Below are 21,540 nucleotides of genomic sequence, written 5' to 3'. Positions count from 1 at the left end.
AAACCATTTGATATACACTCAATGGCCAATGTGTGGTCTTCCGCTGTAGCTCATTCACTTCACGATTCGACGTGTTGTGTGTTCAGAGATGCTCTTCTGCACGCCACTGTTGCAACATGAGGGCATTTGAGTTACTGTTGCCTTCCCGTCAGCTTGAACCAAGTTGGCCGCTCCCCTCTGATTTCTCCCATTAACAAGGCATTTTTGTCAACAGAACTGCGGCTCACTGGATTTTTTTTTTGTTTTTTTTGCACCATTCTCTGTGAACACTAGAAACTATTCTGTGTGATAATCCCAGTTCAACAGTTTCTTAGATACTCAAACCACCCCGCCAGGCACTAACAATCATTCCACAAAGTCACTCAGATCACATTTCTTCCCCATTCTGATGTATGGTCTGAAACAACTGAACCTCTTGACCATCTCAGCATGCTTTTATGTATCGAGTTGCTGCCAAGTGATTGGCTGATTAGATATTTGTATTCACGAGGTGTACTTAATAAAGTGTCCGCTGAGCGTACACTGAAACCGAGTCATGTATGTAATACCTAGCTCGATTCAAGGTTCCCTTAACACTACAGTCAACACCATGTCAAATCCAAGAAACATTGAACTAAAGACACACAAAACAAACTTACTTCCTTGGAAACTTTTTTTATTGATTATAAGCAGTATCATTTTATGCATTTCATTCATAATTTGCTGAAGACAATATATTAAACTCAATAAAAAATGTAAAAAATAAATAATATCCAAATACTTCCTGGCTTAACGTGCACTTATTATTACACAAGTTGAATTGCACTAAAAAAGGATTATCCCTGGTTACATGAATGTATAATCAAGCATAGTACTTCTATCCCATTAATAAATTCTAAAATGACTCAATTGCACAACCAAATAACCACAGGTCAGATTAGATAGAACCTCTTGCAAGGTTTCTGGTCAACAAAGATATCCCAGAGATACTTGGAATATCATGTTCCATTCGGGTCACCTCATTATAGGAAGGATGTGGAAGCTTTAGAGAGGGCGCAGAGGAGATTTACCAGGGTGCTGCCTGGACTAGAGAGCATGTCATATGAAGGTAGGCAGAGCGAGTTAGGGCTTTTCTCTTTGGAGCGAAGGAGGATGAAAACAATTTGAAAGAGGTGTACAAGATGATAAGGGGTGTAGATTGAGTGGACAGCCAGGGTGGAAATGGCCTATGCAGCGGAGCATAATTTTAAGGACATTGGGGGGAAGTATAGGGGGTGACAGCAGAGGCACATTCGTCGGACAGGGAATGGTGGGTGAATGGAACACCCTGCTGAAAGTCATGATAGAGTTAGATACAGTAGGGGCATTTAAGAATTGCTTAATGGGCACATGGATGATCGCAAAATTGAGGGTTATTTAAGACAGGAGGGATAGATTCATCTTTGAGTTGGTTAAAAGATCCGCACAGCATCATGGGCCAAAGGCCTGTACTGTTCTATGTTCTACGTACAGAAACTCACCAAGATAGAGGATCAACTACATTCATGTTTAATGGCAGGACAGGTTTGAAGGGTTGAGTGATCTAGGCCTGCTCTTCTGTATTACCAGTGACAACATACAGAAAAGTGTAGATGAGAGTTCCAAATCCAGCTAATTTACTGTAACCTAGTAGAGGAGTTACCCTTGGATTATAAGCCAGGTTGTAGTGTAGATGTTACTATCTTAAAATGTAGCAATCTAAATCCAGCATGGATACATCTGAAAAAAGGCAGTACAAAGAAATAAATTGACCCACAGAATATACAAGGGGAACTTCTTCACTCAGAGGGAGATGGAGGTATGGAGCAAGCTGCCACTGGAAGCAGTAAATACAGGTTCAATTGTAACATTTAAGAGAAATTCAGATAGGTACCTGTTTGAGAGGGGTATGGAGGGCCATAGTCTGGATGCAGGTCGATCAGAAACACAGGGTCTGTTTCTCTGCCGCACTACTCCGACTTCCACTCTAATATTTTTAAAATTCCCTTACGCCTGTGTATTAGTTTCTTGCATTAATGGAAAGGGGATTCCACAGACTAAAAGTTTTTGGCCCGTATCTAAGAAAAGATGAGCTGGCATCAGAGAGATTTAGAGAAGGCTCACGAGGATGAAAGGGTTAATATCTGAGAAGCATTTGATGGCTCCGGGCCTGGAGTTTGAGGGGTGGGGAGGGGAGAGTATCACTGAAACCTATACAATATTGGAATGATGAGATGGAGTGGAAGTTTTCTGTAGTGTGAAGTCTCTGACCAGAGGGCACAGCCTCAGAATAGATAGATGTCCCTTTAGAATAGGGATGAAGAGGAATTTCTTCAGCCAGAAGGTGGTGAATTCATGGAATTCATTGCTACAGATGGATGTGGAGGCCAAATCATTGGGTATATTTAAAGCAGAAGTTGATAGGATTATTAAGAGTGTCAATGGTTCCGGGGTTGGGGAGAGAGAGGCAGGAAATGGTGTTGACAGGGATAATAAATCAGCCATGGTGGAATGGTGGAGCAAACTACATTGGGCGAATGGGCTAATTTGTTCCTGTTTTATGGTGTGTTGGTGAAAATTGAAATTCTATTGCATTTTAATATACTTGGGACAAGTATTGTTTGATTAACTAACCCTGTTTGTGAGAATAATTAAAACTTTTAAATGGAGTTGTGACGAGCAGCAGCTCCAATTTGTGGGAAGGGAGAAAGCACGTAAAGATTACATTTGCAGTAAGTGCACCCTGTATCCAGAAGGCACAATTCATTCCTAATTATTGGTAGATTATGTGCGTATACATAATTGCAGATCTATTGTACATTCTAAGCTTAGACAGCAGCAAGATATGTAGCCTCAAACATTGTAAAATCATCTATTTGAGATTAAAGCTATACCGTACGGTACAATAAACTAGATTCACTGGACCATGAACATTTAAAAGCAGGTCATGAAATCAGCTTATTTTATAAAATACTAGCTTCTCACATAAAAACAAACTCGTCAGCTCAACCACATTTAACAATTCCCAGTTTTATCTTTGTAAAGGGCAATTTCAGGATAATGCATCAACCACAATAGTAATTGTCAAGAACATTCCTAGATCAAAGATTAATCATTTAATTTACTTTGAGATACATGCGACTGATCTAGCACTTTTTTTGTTATAGCTTTGAAATGATGCAGTCAAAAGCAAGCAAAGGAAGTCACATCCACAATGATTTTAGTTAATATATAATGGCTAGTTACAGAATCTGCTCTTCATTTCTCAAAATACATTCAGCAAATTGTCCAACATGTGACCTGACGTTGCTGTGGATACAGTGGATTCTATGTGTCCTGATGACGTGAATGACCACTGTCATTTTCCAACAACTTCAAACAATATTTCCAGCCCCCCCAAAAATACTTTATGATGAGAATATTCAATAATATCCTCACCACTTTGCAGGAAAACTTCCTAAAGGGAGGTGGAAGTCATCTGGCTGATGTCACATCAGAGCACCACTCACACAAAAATACTGGAGGGACTCAGCAGGCCAGGCAGCATCTATGGAAACGAATAAACAGTCAGCGTCTCCAGCCAATACCCTTCATCAGGCCCCGATGAAAGGTCTCAGCCTGAAACGTCAACTGTTTATTCATTTCCATATTAGTTGCCTGACCCGATGAGTTCCTCCAATATTTTGTGCGTGCGGTGCTCCGGATTTCCAGCATCTGTAGGATCTCTTGCATTTATAAATGCAACTTCAGGCAGCTGGACCATCCAAGCACATCGTTGGTTTCAAAACTCCTCACACTAAGCTAGTTATCCAGCTCTAAACATCTTGATGTCACTCAAAACTTGGGAGTTGCTTTTATAATAGGCATTAAAACAGCCTCCTAAAGCCAAGACTAGTCTTCTTGCAATTGCATTGGAGAACTAAACAAATGATTCAAATTCCCTTCTGAAGGCTAGCATGAACTGGAATTTCCCTGTGCCGCTGCTGAGGGAAAAGCAACATGTCCAGGAATCCGTGCACTGCAAAATAAAAATTTCAAGAGCTGTTGGAAACTGACTTAATACTAGGGCCACAAACTTTCTTTAGCATTACTTTCAAAATTTGTTAAACTGCACAGAGAAGCCTTCAATAAGGAACTAAAATATAAGCATTACGAGTCATTTTTAGGATACAGTATTTACTATAGGTTGTGACAAATAGAGCTTATCTAATACCTGTTTGTTCACTTTAAAAGAATAACAGATAGTATGGGCAGAAGCATAAACAACTAAGTCACATTACATCCAAATTTATTGTTCAATTCAATGACTGAAATGTCAGTATACAGTTTTGAAAGTGTCTGTATTAATAAATTCATTTAAAACAAGGTTTCAATACCCCATGGTCAAGGCCCATGACAGTTCAGGTTAAAAAGAAAAAGTTGTAAAAGATTTTTAAGTGCTGTGTTCTCCAGAAGATAGTATGGAAGTTGCTTTTTAAAAAAAAAATTAAATATGATTTTAAGGATTCAATTTTGTTGCATGAATATTACTTTTATGCAGATAATTTAACCTTAGAAGACAGTCTCACAATACCACATTGTATGGTTCTATCTCACTTCAAAAGCTGGTATAATGTTACTGTGTAATAGTACTTTTTTTAATTTAAAGATTAAGTAGGGTGACAGAGCCTTCTGGCCCAACAAACTACTAACCTGTACATCTTTGTAACATGGGAGGAAACCAGAGCACCCAGAGAAAACCCAAGTGGTCACAGTAAGAACATACATCCTTACAAACAATGGCAGGAATTGAACCCGGATCACTGGCGATGTGAAGTGTTACGCTCACCGCTGCACTACGGTGCCACAATCAAAGATGCACAACCTCTATTGCAACAACACATCACAACAAATTTCACGACATATGCAGGTGATATTAAGCCTGATTCTGATAACTGAGAGATCACAAATTCAGCTAATTAAAATGTCCAAACTAAAAGGAAACCTGAACCAAAATACAGACTGCGGAACTACATCACTGCCTTGAAAATGTTACCAGTTTAGAGAAACCCCTGAGGAAAGGAAATCTGCTGTCCTCGCCAAGTCTGGCCTCTGTGTTGCTCATAGCAACTCTCAAGTGCCTTCTGACATGCCACAGCAAGGTCATGTGTTCAAGGGCAATTCACAATTAGTAATAGAGTGGTTGTATGCCATTTTCCCTCATTGTCTGTACTATTTGAATGAAGGAAAATATTGCCATTGATTGCAAACTTACAATGCAATTCAGTAATATGGGATCAATAAAATTAATTCTGCAATCAACCAGAATAATTTAGAAAAGATTTTTTTTATTGGCAATAAGTAATTATCTTTCACATACTGCCATAAAGCCTAGACTGGTAAATGAAAGAAAATCTCTTTACTTAATTTAAAGAAAGCAATACAAAAGGAATGTGATCATCTTTTTAGAGTCAAAAGAACTCCTTCTTTAAAATCACAAATAGTGATTTATTTGCACAGATTATCCATTGAGGCTTTGCGAGGAGCTTGTTAGCAGTTCAAACTGGGAAATTTGAATTTATACTGACATTATTGTCGTACTTACAGTTGTTTCAAACACCCAATTAGAATTTTATTCTGAGTTGCAACAGGCTGTCAATACAAATATACATTTTAGAAATCATTATTTCTTTCCAGCTGCGATATTTGCCACCAGATCCTACGTCTATCCCAAAAACTAGAGGACAGAGGGTATGTAAGGAGTTCATTACTTGTTTCCATAGTTACTGCTCTGTATTTCAAAAAAATAAAATCACACCATCCCAGAATTTGGGATGAAGCATTAAGAGCCATCACAGGGAACTAGAATAGTTTCAGTCATCATTTAGATCAGTTCCCAGTAACAGGTATCATACTTTATTGCTAAATCATCACAGCTGAGCCTAATTGCTCTAGGCAGCTCTGAAGAAAAGTTAACAAAATCGTCAAAATCTTTTCAAAAAGAAACACAGAGAAGTGGACTTTGGCAAAATACAGCGGGCCATGTGAAATGGAAGATGTGAAACCAATCACTGACTTACGAGTATAAGTTTAAACACGTCAGATAAAGGAGAAAAGCTTAGGTAACAGTATTAAAAGTTAAAACAATATGCAAATTTCAAGCAGCTGACTAAATGCAGTTTCGGTACAGAGATTTGCTTCCAAAATTTTAAGTTGTTTGGAAAAATTGAAAAGAACATTAATTTTAGTGATTTAATTGTTCTAAAGCTTTAATACAATCTGAATATTCAATCTACTAAAAACGTGTCAATAACTTCGCAGGATTTCCAGCCAATCATAGAAGACCACCTCATCCATTCCAGTTTATGCATTTTCTGTGGTGTAGACGGAAGGAGGAATAAGCTGGAGTTAATTACACAGGATTCAAGTAAAAGATTTTTAACACAAGGTATCATTGCAAGATGGATGGGAAAGACTGACCAGCTGCAGTTTATCATTAAAAAAAACACCTTCTGCCAAATTAATTACACTATTCTTGTGAAATAACAAAATCAAAATGAAGTAGCCAACTGAGAAAGGATTAAGTTAGTTACTTTTGTGAAGTCCTTCAGCACTTGGAAACTTGATGCAACATTGAAGATTAATGCCAATGAATATCATAGGAAGCTTTGCATTGCTCAAGGTCAGTTGGGCAATGCAGACCGACTACAAAACCAACAAATATTGAAAAACATTTATATTTTTAACATATTAATATCTATAATCATTACATTAAATATTAAATTAGAAAGACAAAACATTCTGCTAAAACATTTCCCTTGTTCACTGATTCAGTTGTGGAAATACAAAGTTAAAGCCGGCCTGCCAACCAAACAAATAATTTGTATATTTGTCTTTTTTTTAATATTTGAAAAAGCTAGTTCATGAAGCATCTGGGTTAATATATGTAGGTCAAGTAAAGATGATTGTAGTCAAAATCTCACCTTGACTCTAAAGCACACTGCAACATAAATGGGCAGTTAAGAACTTAACTCTCAGCAATTCATCATCTTCTAAAACAGACCAAAGATTTACTGGCTTAAAATGGTGGTCAAGAATAAGTTGAACCTTTATATAAATGCAAAATATAGTAAATTTAAAATAGATTTGCTTCCTGCTGGATTGGACTGAAACAGCTACATTTATTTAATTAGATAATATATCTTTGCCTTCCAATAGAAGTGTATCAGCTCATAAACTAACTAAATGAAAAGGCAGAAATGTTAACAGAAGACAATGCTGACAATTGGTTATTATTGCTACAGAATAACAGTGCAGCAGTACCTCAGCCATCCATATTACTGCCAGAACAACAACAGAAGACCATTTTAACCATTTACCAGTAACAATGGAGTACACTGCTTCTAATCTTTCTGCAACATAACATTGGCCACCCACACTATCTAACCCACATTAATTCTACCACAGAGCACTGATTTTGCAGCCCAGTGCATGGTTTGAATAGAATCAATGTTCCTTCAAGAAAACTTAAATATCTACTGTCAATTTTTTTTCAGTTCGACTACTCCCATCAGTCACGATGAATTTCAGGCAAATACATCACTGGACTTCTGCAAGCCCAGTATTATTTCTTGTGCAGATTGAATAAAGCAATACGTTTCTTTTCAAGTTTTATTTCTGCTGAATACACGCTCCCCTCTAAGCGTGAGATGTTGTAGCTGGTACTGCAGCACTTCCGTGTCTGCAGGCTCCTTAATATTCATTTTATCAAGGTTTAGGTAATCTAAGGATTTTGACTGGGCTCTTTTCCCTTTAATGAGGCAAACTGGCAAGGGGCCACGTAGACATCTGTTAGGTTCAAAGGACAATGACTTGATGGTACGTTCCCCCGAGCTTGGCATTCGCCGCCGCCTTCGTCCATTTGCAGCTGGGATCTCGTACGGCTGGTAATACCGGTTCTTGGTTCTACAGACACGCGAGTTTCTAGTCAGCCCTACTTCCTGCTGCTTGGGCACAACGTCAGCAGCACCCCCATCACTACTCGACCACCTTTGGGCCAATTTTAAAAGTTCACCACCGGTGGCAAATCCAACCAAGTAGTTGGTGTCCATGTGAAGAATCTGGTAGCTTGACGCAGTCCGCTTGACTGGCGAGCACGGGGTGCTGGAGCTACGCGGTTTCTCTGGCTCTGTTTTGCCCGGAGAGCTCACTTCAACGGCAGGAGCAGGGAGGACAGGCAAGACTGCCCTGGAAATGCCACTGAGGTCCACCTCCATTCCAAAATCGGCAGTGGTCAGTCTAAGGTATAACAGAACACACGGTCAGGAAACAAATATAACACATACTGAAGTTAGACTAAGGCTCTGAAGTCATAAGACTAGTCACAGGAGCAGAATTAGGCCTTTCAGTCCATCAGGTCTGCTCTGCTATTTGATCATAGCTTATGCATTTTCCCTCTCAATGACATTCTCCTGCCTGCCTTCCTTGTAACCTATGCCACCCTTATTAATCAAGAACCTACCAATCTCCGCTTTAAACATACCGGATGAATTGGCCTGCACAATCACCTCTGGCAATGAATTCCACAGATTCACCCTCTGGCTAAAGGTATTCATAATGGCATTTCTTAGCAATATGATAAATAAGTATTAAACTATCTGCTTTTTTTTGCTGCCCTGAATGAACAGGATCTTATTATCTTTAAAATACCAAGCAATATTTAAACAAGTGAGCAAAGGAGTACAATTGAAACCCACAGGCAGAATGGAGGGAATCTGTTACAAGAGCAGATTTGATATATTTAATATTGCATGCAACCTTGAGAGAGGGAGACTTGTTACAGGGAGAAGGCAGGAGAATGGGGTCGAGAGAGAAAATAAATCAGCCATGATGGAATAGAACAGCAGACTCAATGGCCTAATTGTGCTCCTATATCTTATATTTAAAGTGGAGGCTGATAGGTTATTATTTAGTAAGTGTATCAAAGATTATGGGGAGAAGGCAGGATAATAGGGTCAAGAAGGAAAGCAAATCAGATGGAAAGACAGAGCAAAATCAATGGGTCAAATAGCCTAATTCTGCTCCTTTGTCTTAAAGTTGGACTATTGGCTGTGCAGATCGATCTCCAAATATTGATCTAAATTATGCAATTCTAGCAACTGCTGAAGTTTAGAGGTAAAATATGACCTTTCAATCTCAGTTACTGAAGAGCCAACCTGCACTGTTTGGACAGTGAACGTTTAGAAAAAATGTACAAGTTAGTAGACCAAAATTCTTTTTTGCTCCAACCATGGTATGGACGCAGTCTTTTAAAATGACCAAAACAAACATCATCCATTTCTTTTCATGTCGATGTTTAGCGAATCCTAGCTTCCCTCACAATACAGATATGGCTGAAGCAGTATTTCTAACTGTGTCCACATCAAAGATTAGCTTTATTTCTCACATGTACATTGAACCATACAGTGAAACGCGTTGTTTTGCAGCAATGGCCAACACACTGCGGGGATGTTTTGAGGGTTGATGTGTTGCCGTGCTTCCGGCCCCAACTTACCGTGCCTACACCTCCGAAAAAGAGCCCTACCCCATCTGGATATTTGCTGTGCATGGCTGAGTGAACAGTGCCCACTCTAACTTGGAAATCCTGGGAGTGTGGGAGCTAACCCATGCAGTGATGGCGAGAACGGACAAGATCCTTACAGATCTGGGAATGGTGCTGTACAGTTGTGCTAACCGCATGGCGGTGCCACCCCACGTCAGGGTAGAAAAGATCCATCAAAGTGACCCAAACGATAGACTGCTCTAACTTCTGCCAGCTCACTTCTTGAGATAGCAGCCACTTTACCCAAGATGCTAACTCTTTTCCCTTTCTACCTCTGCAGTCTGGGCTAGGTACTGAGAGTTCTTTCTGCTTACAGTCAGGTGAATATTAACTAGGCTTGGCCTACTCTTCCATTTCCCTGCCCCATTTCGCTGTTCACACCAGTTTCTCATACAACACTCATCTTTTTACTTCATCCTTTCCCACCCTCCAGTGACCTCAACAATCCCCCCTCCAATCAGTTCATTGAATTCTGTGTTATAAACACACACAAAATGCTTGAAGAACACAGCAGGTCAGGCAGCATCTGTGGAGAGGAACAAACAGTCAATGTTTTGGGCCAAGTCCCTTCATTGGAACTAGAAAGGAATTGGAACTGGAACTGGAAAGGAAGGGGAAAGAAGCCAAAATAAGGTGGGGGGGAGGGGGGAGGGAAGGAATAAAAGCTGGCAGGTGATAGATACGCAAGGACAGGAGAGTGGGGAGGTGGGTTGTTGTCAGAGAGGGGATGAAGTAAGAAGCTGGGAGATGATAGGTGGAAGAGGCAAAGGGCTGAAGGAGGAATCTGATAGGAGAGCACAGTGCACCATGGAGGAAAGGGAAGAAGGGAAACCAGCGAGGTGATAGGCAAATGAGGAAAACGAGTCAGAGAGCAACCAGAATGGGGAATGGAAAAAGGAGGGGGTGAAATTATTGGAAATTAAAGACAAGGTTCTTGTCATTAGGCAAGCAGGTACAGCAGGCGGTGAAAAAGGCGAATGGTATGCTGGCATTTATAGCGAGAGGATTTGAGTACAGGAGCAGGGAGGTACTACTGCAGTTGTACGAGGCCTTGGTGAGACCACACGTGGAGCATTGTGTGCAGTTTTGGTCCCCTAATCTGAGGAAAGACATCCTTGCCATAGAGGGAGTACAAAGAAGGTTCACCAGATTGATTCCTGGGATGGCAGGACTTTCATATGATGAAAGACTGGATCGGCTAGGCTTATACTGTCTGGAATTTAGAAGATTGAGGGGGGATCTGATTGAAACGTATAAAATTCTAAAGGGTAGATGCAGGAAGATCGTTCCCGATGTTGGGGAAGTCCAGAACGAGGGGTCACAGTTTGAGGATAAAGGGGAAGCCTTTTAGGACTGAGATAAGGAAAAACTTCTTCACACAGAGAGTGGTGAATCCGTGGAATTCTCTGCCACAGGAAACAGTTGAGGCCAGTTCATTGGCTATATTTAAGAGGGAATTAGATATGGCCTTTGTGGCTAAAGGAATCAGGGGGTATGGAGAGAAGGCTGGTACAAGGTTCTCAGTTGGATGATCAGCCATGATCATACTGAATGGCGGTGCAGGCCCGAAGGGCCAAATGGCCTACTCCTGCACCTATTTTCTATGTTTCTATCAGGCTGGAGACTATGTCAACAATGTAGTCACCTCTGCGTTGTATGTTTTCTCTTCTTTGTTATCAAGAATGACCCTAAGTCACATGTCACTTTAATTTTCTATCTTGTTTCTATTCTGACCAGCTCTGATCGTCTAGGAAGTCAGAGTGGGATAGAAAATTAATCTTCCCTTTTACCCTCAAATACTGAATTAATAATAACTACTTATATAACACTTTTGATACATTAAGATACTGGCTCAAAGTGCTTTACTGAGATTATAAAGATAAATCAATATAGTCATAAAATAAAGTCAAAATTTAAAAAAAACCATCAGACAAACATTTATATAGAATAAAACATAATTAAATGTGCCAAAGTATACAAGTGCAATCAACATCAACAAGCAACTTTATTTGACAGGTTTTCATTAAGTTTTTCTGCCAGGTTTTTGAAAACTGGTTATTAGTTCTTCAGTAAAAGTTGTAGAGACAAAATTCCTTTTGTGTACAGATTGAAAAGTCTAGATTTGGACAAGCTCATCCTCCCCCATCAGAGTAATCCTATATAAAAGTAGGCCAAATTTAAAGAAGTTTAATAATTTTAGATAACTTGGTTTTCCTGTTGTGCCAGAACTGGCCAGTTCTCTCTCAACATTTGCTGCCTGCTGAGTATCTTCTGTTGTTTTAGATTTCCAGCAATAGCTTTGCTCTGTATTTCATGGTTCCAACACACTGCTGTTTTCTATTTTCTCCTTAACTACTCTGTCATTTATTAACCACATATTACCAAACTGGACAGCTTTCACACCACTGCCATCACAGAATCTCCCTTTGTTTGCCCAAATCCTCCAGTTTTCCAGAACGTGAGGAGCATTGCTTTTCCTTTTCAAGAATTTTCTTTTCCTTTTTTTCCATGAAAAAAAGGACAGGAAATAGGCCCCAAAATCCTGTCACAAAAGGTCTTGCTCCATCACATTTTTTTTTAAAATACTAGCTATCTCCCTGAAACATCTCAATCTGAAACACAGACTGGTCGTTTCCTCCCACAGATGTCTGACCTGCCAAGGTCTTCCAGTATTTGCTCCAAAAATGCTGTGGAAGACCGATTGATGACTTTCTTCAGGGGTAGAAATCTGCCATTCCTACTGGGTCTTCATATGCCGGGGGTCCCCAACCTCTATGCACTGCAGACTGATTTAATATTGACAATATTCTTGCGGACCCATGAGGGGGGGGGGTGTTCAAGTAGGATTAAACTCACCTCAACATGTCTTTTACAGTTAGGGTTGCCAACTTTCTCACTCCCAAATTAGGGACAAAAGTAGCAGTCAAATACAGGACACTTGTGTTTACCCCAGGAAAGACTACCATGACCATGAAGCCTTGCGCGGGCACCTGTGCGCGCATGTGCTGATTTTTTCCCCCACAAATCGTTTTGGCTCAATCTTCCCGACTACACTGTACATACATTATTTCTACTTTATATAGGCTGTGTATTCATATCATTTCTACTTTTACTATATGTTAGTGTTATTTTAGGTTTTATGTGTTATTTGGTATGATTTGGTAGGTTATTTTCTGGGTCTGGGAACGCTGAAAATTTTTTCCTATATAAATTAATGGTAATTGCTGCTTCACTGTACACCATTTCTGCACGAAAGGTTTCATAGGAATGCTCTACCTTAGTGGGGGAAATACGGGACAAGGGGGGTCCCGTATGGAACAAACCAATTTAGCCTAATATACGGGATGTCCCGGCAAATACAGGACAGTTGGCAACCCTATGTTCAAGTTCAACAGTGCGTGACAGGGAATGAGGAAAGGTGCAGCTGACTCATATCGTTTCCTCACGGCCCGGTAGCACATGCTTTGTGGCCCGGTACTGTTCCATGGCCCGGTGGTTGGGGACAGCTATCATATGCTGTGTCTTAAATTTTTAATAAACCTCCAAACAACAAGCCATCATGCCCTGTAAAAGCTGTAAAGAATGCACTTTAAGCGGAATCAGGCTCATTAGAGCTACTTTTTCCAGAAAGTTTCCTTTTGCCTTCCTGATTATCCCCCACTGAAATATTTTCATTCTCAATGTCATTTGTTATCCTTCTATTATAAGATTGTCAAAGTCACAGGACACAAGTTTCTGAGGTCCTTTTAAGTCTTGGCAAGTTGCCATAATGTACTTGTTGATAAACTGCAGTCACCCATACTAAAAAAAGTACATGGTTAAGATTGTTAACAGGATAATAAGCAAAGGAGGCCGCTGCTTTCTCCGAGACAATTCAGCCCCTCAAGTATTCCTGGCAATGCGTTCGTCCAGGCACACAGAAAACAATCCATCGTTTTTCTCATGTAAATGGTGGAAAAGCTTAGGGTACAGCAGCAAAGAATCACACGCCATATGCTGAAGGAACTCAGCAGGACAGGCAGCATCTACGGAGAGGAATAAACAGTCAGTGTTTCAGGCCAAGATCCTCCGTCAGGACTAAAAGGGACACAGCCAGAATAAGGTGGTGTGTGTCTTTCCAGTTCCAATGAAGGCTCTCTGACTGAAATGTTGGCAGTTTATTCCTCTCCAAAGCACTGCCTGACCTGCTGCTCATCCAACATTTTACGTGTGTTGCTCTGGACTTCCAGTATCTGCAGAATCTCAGGTTTATGATCTACTGGAGGAACTCAGAGTTCAGCAGCAGCTTTTAGGGCGGGGGGGGAGGGTGCAGAGAAAATAGTGATATCTTGGTCCAAAACCATGCATCGGGGTGGAGGGACAGGGATAGCCAGTCAATATAAAAAGGCAAGATGGCGTGGTGGACAAGGCAGATGGCATCTGATAGGGAAGGGGGAGTGGTGGACTATGGAGACAGAGGCAGGTCAAGACAGACCGAGTCAGGTGGGGGAAGAGGGGAGAACGAAGGTGGTGGCAACTGGAACAGGGAGAAACAGAACTGTTAACTGAAAGACCGATAAGGGTTACCTGCAAATGTAAAATTCAAATACTCTTCCCATTGGGCTGTAGGCCACCCTGGCAGAATACGAGGTGCTGCTTGTCTAGTTTGCATTAGGTGTCACCCTGGCAGTAGAGAAGGCCGGGGACAGACAGGTCTGTGTAGGAATGGCAAGGGGAATTGAAATGGGAGTTCAGGAAAGTCACTGCAGACCAGATGTAGGTACTAGATCTGCGGTGGGTCTTGTTGATACGGAGGAGGTCACATCAGGAGCACCAAGTACAGTTGAAGATCAAGTGACTTGAGACCTCGTCTTGAAGGATGGGCAGGTGATAAGGGAGGAGGAGTAAGGAACAGGAGCCGTACCTCCTGTGGTTGTAGGGGAAAGTGCCAAAGGTCAGTGAGGGGTGGGCAGGCCAGGGCGTGGTATCTGCAGAAAGCAGAATGGGGAAGTACAAGGCATGACAAGAGCAGAAGTCTCAGAGCAGCCGATGGAAATGAGAAAGGATGATGCAGAATGAAAGATGTGGACCAGGAGAACTCCAGCTCTGTTCTCTTTGGAGGGGGATGGGATATGGAAAAAATGCAAGTGGGGGCTCTATCAGCCACAGTGGAAGGAAAGCCACGTTTCCCAAAGGAGAAAGACATTTCAGATGTCCTGGAATTAAATACTTCATTTTGAGAGAAGATGTGAAAATGCAGAAACTGGGCGGAAGGATTGGCATTCTTATGACAGACAGAGTGCGAAGTGAAGAGTAGGTATTTATGGGAGTCAGTGGGTTTATGGCAAACATCAGCAGGACTTAAAAGATTTAAGACTTCATATAATTTAATGTAAAGTGAGATATCAACTGTGGTGCTACAAACTCACCAAAAACACCAATCAAGAATCTGTGTTCTTCAACAATTTAGGAAAAGAAATTACCATTGCCAATCTGTACTTTCTTTAGAAAGCATCAAGGTATAAAGCACATATCCAGAGGCAGCAGCTCATATACAAGGTAGCACAAATGAAATGTTTATATTTTGAGTCAGAGAGAAACAGTCCATGACAATCACCAACCACCAACTTATACTAATACCACTCAGCATTCAACACCACCACCCCCTAAAAACTATTCAATAAGCTCTAACACCTTGCCCTCAATACCTCCTTGTGCAACTGGATCCTCTATTTTGTCACTTTCAGACCCCACTCAGTTCAGACTGGCAAACCCATTTTCTCCACAACTCCATCAACACACAGGTGCACCACAAGGCTGTGTGTTAGACCCCTGTTTGACTCGCTTTACACTTATGGCTGTGTGGCTAAGCACAGCTCCAATGCCATATTCAAGTTTGCTGACAACACCATTGCCTTAGGCCAAATCACAGGTGGTGATGAATCAGCATACAGGAGCAAGGCTGAAAATCTGCCACAACAACCACCTCTTAATCAATGTTGGCAAGACTAAGGAACTGATTATTGACTTCAGAAGGAAAGCAGAGGTCCATGAGCCAGTCCTCATAGGAGAATTAGAAGTACAGAGTGTCAACAACTTTAAAATCCTTCGTGTCATTATTTGAGGACCTCTCCTGAGTCCAGCACGTAAAGGCAATTGTGAAGAAAGCACGGTAGCACCTCCACTTCCTTAGAAGATCTTGGCATAACATTTTAAATTTTGATGAACTTCTAGCGATATGTAATGGAGAGTATATTGACTGGCTGCATCACAGCCTGGTATTGAAACACTGACGCCGTTGAGTGGAAAATCCTATAAAAAGCAGTGGATACAGCCTAGTCCATCACAGGTAAAGCCCTCCCCACCACTGAGCACATCTGTTGCAGGAAAGCAGCATCCATCATCAGGGACACCCAACAACCAGGCCATGCTCTCTTCTCACTGCTGTCATCAGGAAGGAGGTACAGGAGCCTCAGGACTTGCACCACCAGGTTCAGGAACAGTTATTACCCTTCACCCATCGGGCTCCTGAACAAAAGGGTTCAGCCACCCCATCACTGAAATGTTCCCACAACCTATGGACTTACTTTCAAGGACTCTTCATCTCACATTCATGATATTTATTGCTTATTTATATTTATTATTTCTTCTTTCTTTTCGTATTTGCATAGTTTGTTGAATCTGCACATTTGCTGTGTGCCGAAGTTGGTACAGACTTTCATTGATTCTGTTATGCATATTATTCTATATGCACCCAAGAAAATAAATCTCCAGGTTGTATATGGTGATAGATAGATAGATAGATAGATAGATGATAGATAGACAGACAGACAGACTTTATTGATCCCGAGGGAAATTGGGTATATGCTTCGACAGTAAATTTACTTTGAAATTTGAACTTTAATCATATCCATTTTTATTTTATCCATGTTCTTCGGAACTTCCGCCAGCTCTCCCACACCCCCACATGCCCAGGGCACTTCAGCCGGGCCTCTGCACGGAGCCGCTGCTTTGAGAATGATGATATGGTGGCACAGTCATTCATGCTACTGTCTCACTAACTACTGACAACACTACTGCATGGAGCTGGTGGCCCAGCATCAACCCTGAGCTTTGTTGTTGTCTGCGTGGAGTTTACAATAGACAATAGATGCAGGAGTAGGCCACGTGTCCTTCCTGTAGCCACACAGACCAAAGTTCAAAGCAAATTTATTATCAAGTACATATATGTCACCATATACAATGCTGAGATTCATTTTGTTTGAGGGATAATCAATAAATCCAGAATAGAATAATCACCATAATACACTCAATGGGTGTTCAACCAGTGTGCAAAAGACAACAAACTGTGCAAACACAGAAAGAGATAATAATAATAATAAATGAGCAATAAATATATATATAGAGAACATGAGAAGAAGAATCAAAGATTCATTATCAAAGTACACAACTCTGAAGTTCTTCCTTCTCTGAGTAGCCATGAAAGCAGGAAAGAAAAGAAAGCAAGCCCGATCATCAACCCCCAAACCCCCCTCCCCGCACCAAAAAAAACCAAAAGCAGAGCAGGCACATTAACCCTCTAATCCCCCTCTCTGCACAAAAAAAAACAAAAACAGAGCAGGCACATTAACCCCTTAATACCCCTCTCTGAAAAAAAAACAAAAATGGAACAAGCACATCAACCCTGAAATCCCTCCTCCCCGCACAAAAAAAAAGCAAGAAAAACACAATATGAAAAAACTACAAGACTGGAGAAAAGTCTACAGTCCAAGTCCATACACAGAGCGCAGTCCTTGGAAGCAAGTACCCGAGTTGCTCATCTTTCCTTCACAACCTGCACATTTTTGGGACAAAGAAGCGTCTGGATGAAAGCCAGGTGGTCACAGAGAGGAAGTGCAACCTCATGAAGTCACTGAACCCAGGTCCCTGGCACTATGGGACAGCGGCTTCTCTAATTGTACACTGTGCCACACTTTAGCTATTGTTACTGAATTAACAAAAGCAAACACACCTCTCTCTTCTATCCAGTAGGATGACTATGTGAAAATAACCATGCATACAGTAACTACATTACATTTTTGAAAATGTGCTACAACATTACAAGACTTGCCTTGTCCATAACTGACTGGCATAGGTCAGAGGAGGAAAGTTTATAATTGGCAGAAGTTTGCCACAATTGGAAGTTTAGCTAAAGGGGTGCCATTGGTTTCATGAAATCCCTCTAAAACTCCTGATTTGAAGTTAAGATTCTTCTGAATTATCTAAGTTCTTAATAAGAGCAGACATCCCCAGGTTCAGGACTTCAGCTGAGCTAACAACCCTGACTGGTAAAACAAAATTGTTATGGAAACAGCAAAGAAGTATCCTTCTATAGCAAAGTGTGACACTATTCTTGACAGTAGTGGAAACTGAGCAAAGCTACTGACACGATGAAGGAAGCCGTGAACACCAACAGAGATAGAGAACTTTCATTGCCTCCCCAAATGCCAGTGGTGTAATGGGCAGTAGGTAAGTAATAAGAGCAAATAATCCTTGTGATGTATTGTAGAGTGAAACATGGAATCATCCCTGTGGATCCCCACTGTCTGCTTTCAACAGCTTAGTCACCATTAGATGGATATGGATTGGACACTGCATCAAAGGTTACGGGGAAAAGGCTAGGGAATGGGAATGAGTAGGGGAAAATAGGATCAGCCATGATTGAAACTTGGGATACTACCAAAGACTCCAGAAAATCTTTACAGGTATACCATGGAGAGCATTCTGACTGGTTGCATCACTGTCTAGCACAGAGGCTCCAAAACACAGGATCAAAGCAGGCTGCAGGAAGTTGTAAACACAGTCAACTCCTTCATGGGCACCAGCCTCCCCGCCAGAAGACAGCTTCAAAAGACAGTGACTCAAGAAGCTGACATCAGCAGTGAGGTACAGGAGCCCGAGGGCATTCTTTGCTGAACAAGGTGCATACCCAAGCTGGTGCTGTGTATGGCCCATATCTCTCAAAAGATTTTTTATCTCTCTACCTGTCCAAATATATCATTAGCACTGTAATTGTACCCCTCTCTACCACTTCCTCTGGCAGCTCATTCCACATACCACCATCCTCTGTGTGAATAAACTCAATTCCCCTTAAACCTTTCCTCTCTCTCCTTCAACATATGCCCTACCGTGGGAAAATTACTGTGCCTTTCAGGGGTGGTGTGGAGGCAGATACATTGGGGACATTTAAGAGCCTCTTAGGTAGGTACAGGGATAAAAGAAAAATGGAGGGCTATGTGTGAGGGGAGGGTTAGATTGATCTTGGAATAGCTTAAAAGGCCAGCGCAACAATGTGGGCCGAAAGGCCTGTACTGTTCTATGTTCTATTTTCTCTAAGCCCCTATATGAACCTCCCAGGAAGGGGTTCCCAATCTTTTTTATGCCGTGGACCAATACCATTAAGCAAGGGGTCCGTGGACCACAAGTCAGAAACTCCTGTTCTAAAGCCACCCTCAGTCTCCTTGGCTCCATGACAAACAGACCCAGTTTATTCAGTCTCCCCAGAATTCTGATTTTGACAAGTCCTCCAGCACCAATCCTTATGAATCATTTTTTGCATCCTCTTTGGCTTAATCACATCTTTTCTATAGAGAGGAGTCCCAGAACAGCACACAATTCTACTAGTACAGCCTCACTAACATTTTGTACAGCTGTAACACGTCATCTCAACCAACTTGTATTTCCACTTTCAGGGAACAATGTACCTGGGCCCTGAGGTCTCTCTGTTCAGTAACACTCCCAGAGCCTTGTCACGCACTCGGTACACCCTGCTCTGGTTTAACCCTTCAAAAGGCATCTTGGCAACTAGTCCAATTCCATCTGCATTCCTTTGCCCACTTTCTCAGTGGATCAGGATTCCATTATAACCCAAGGCAATCTTCATCACTGTTCACTATATCATAAATTTTGGCTACAGCTGCAGACTTAGAAGTCATGACACCCACACATTCATCTCCGTCTCTCTCCCTATCTGAATATCTATATCTATCTCTCTATACACACACACAAACAAGAGAACCAGAACGCACCCCTTTGGCACACATCTTCAATCTGAGAAACAACCTCCCACTACCATGATTCACTGCCAACCACCAAGCCAATTTTGTAAATTGGCTACCTCACCTTGGATCACAAGAGCTAAAACTTTCCGGTAACTGATTAGTGGCAGCATTTCCAATCAAGATTTTTTCCACACAGAGGGTGGCGGGTACATGGAATGGAATGATTTGTCAGAGGAGCTGGTGTTTAAATGTTTAAATTTTGACAGGTACATGGATAGGAAAGGCTTAGACCAGGTGTTTCCAACCTTTTTTATGCCATGGACCAACACCATTAATCAAAGGGTCCATAGACCAGAGGTTGGATCCCTGGGTTAGAAGGTCATAGACCACACAGGCAAATGGGAATCGCTTGGCATAGACAAATTGAGCCAAACCCCCCCCCCCCCCATTTCTGTGTTTCATCTCTCATCAATGAAATCCACTGTGTCAGAATTGGGCACGGATCATGATTCTCTCTACCTTGCGTAATACAAATTTAAATACTGATTTTAATATGCAAAGTACACTGCAAATTGTGAAGGATACTGTATAGGAAAAGTTTTTTTTTGCAGGATTTCTCCCAAAGCTTCTGCGTTGTTTTAAAAGGGTAAACAGACTTAGGACACTATTAAACAAAAGATTGGAAAAGACGAAAGCACTTTTATTTGGCAGTGCAGGGCTGACCAATTTGCGGTGAAAGAGTCGGGTACACAGGTCCTCGCTAAAACGCAAAAGATGCGTCCGCCTTTTAAACCATCACACACACAGATACACAGAAAATGCTCCCGCTATCCCATACCGGATATTACGTTGCAGTTTTTCATAACCAATTTCCACTTATTACGTTTCCACGGCATTTTATTTTTAGCATTATTACCTACGATATCCATGATGTAACGCTTCAACGTATCCAACAGGTTAGGGAATAGGAGGGCGAGCTACTCTGTTTTCACTTCCGGCTATTCTCTTTTAAGTATCAATCATAATTTCTGCGCTTAGCCTGACACAGCCTTTAAGTGAGTCTGACCCGAGATCACAACTATGCTCGGGTCCTCGATGTATATCACAAATCTCTGCCATGGATCACTGTGCTGATGGTGGTGAGGTGTTTTCTGATTGAATGAGACTTATGGTTCAATAGGAGGTCAGACCCACGTTATTTTAAACCTCACACAACCCCCTCTCATTTCTAAGCGATCCCCTCAGATAAATGCAACATAAACGAGGTTGCAATAAATTATTCTGAGCAAATTTCCGTCTCCCCCCCCCCCCCACCCTAGTCAAGGATTACGGGCGAAGTCTCCACCCAGTAAAACCGGAATCTGCAAGTTCTAACCTCCAAGTGTTCGCAGAATCACAGCGTTCAGTCATCATATACCACCACTTCCAATCCGCCTCTACCAACAACCCAAGCAGAAGCAGGTTAACCTCTGCTACCCAGCGAACGCAGTCCGCTCAGTTTCCAAGTTAATTCCAACCCATTCCTTTCACTTTGCTTTGATGCCCTCGAAACAAGATTGGACACATTAAACCTAAAATCACAACGATATTAAGCTAACTTGACCATGGAACAAATGACCGAGGCTAGATTGAGGTAAGGAGACAAAATGATACCAACCTGATTGGGAATTACTGAGATACGGGCTGGCAGTGCTCCAACACAAGCGGTGGTGGCGAACAAGCTGCGATCAGGATGCAGGCAGGTGGAGTGGAGAGCTCCGGATTATCACATGATCCTGATGGAAAAGGCATGGCAGCGCCTAGGATTGTTAGTAACAGGAAGATCATGCCACCACGTGGCCTTCAGAATGATTTCTAATAGTGGGGAAATATTCAATGAGGAGGCAGTTTCTCATTCCATCCGGTTACACATGTGCGTAGAATTACAGTGTACTACCGCTGTTA

At 41.6% G+C, this 21,540-nt stretch overlaps 1 protein-coding gene across 1 annotated transcript; it reads right to left on the bottom strand.

The window, feature by feature from the left end:
• Nucleotides 1-646: 646 nt before the first annotated feature.
• macir (macrophage immunometabolism regulator) lies at nucleotides 647-21,385 on the bottom strand. The gene is made up of 2 exons (XM_063068620.1): nucleotides 21,254-21,385; nucleotides 647-8,274 (listed from the first exon to the last, which is right to left on the bottom strand). The coding sequence occupies exon 2, from the start codon at nucleotides 8,250-8,252 to the stop codon at nucleotides 7,641-7,643; it is 612 nt and encodes a 203-aa protein (XP_062924690.1). The 5' UTR covers nucleotides 8,253-8,274; nucleotides 21,254-21,385; the 3' UTR covers nucleotides 647-7,640.
• Between the last annotated feature and the right edge of the window lie 155 nt (nucleotides 21,386-21,540).

Source organism: Mobula hypostoma, chromosome 16, assembly GCF_963921235.1.
Source record: "Mobula hypostoma chromosome 16, sMobHyp1.1, whole genome shotgun sequence".
NCBI classification, from domain to species: Eukaryota; Metazoa; Chordata; class Chondrichthyes; order Myliobatiformes; family Myliobatidae; genus Mobula; species Mobula hypostoma.
Note: the sequence above shows the minus strand (reverse complement) of the source record. Positions and strands in the feature narration are given on the sequence as shown.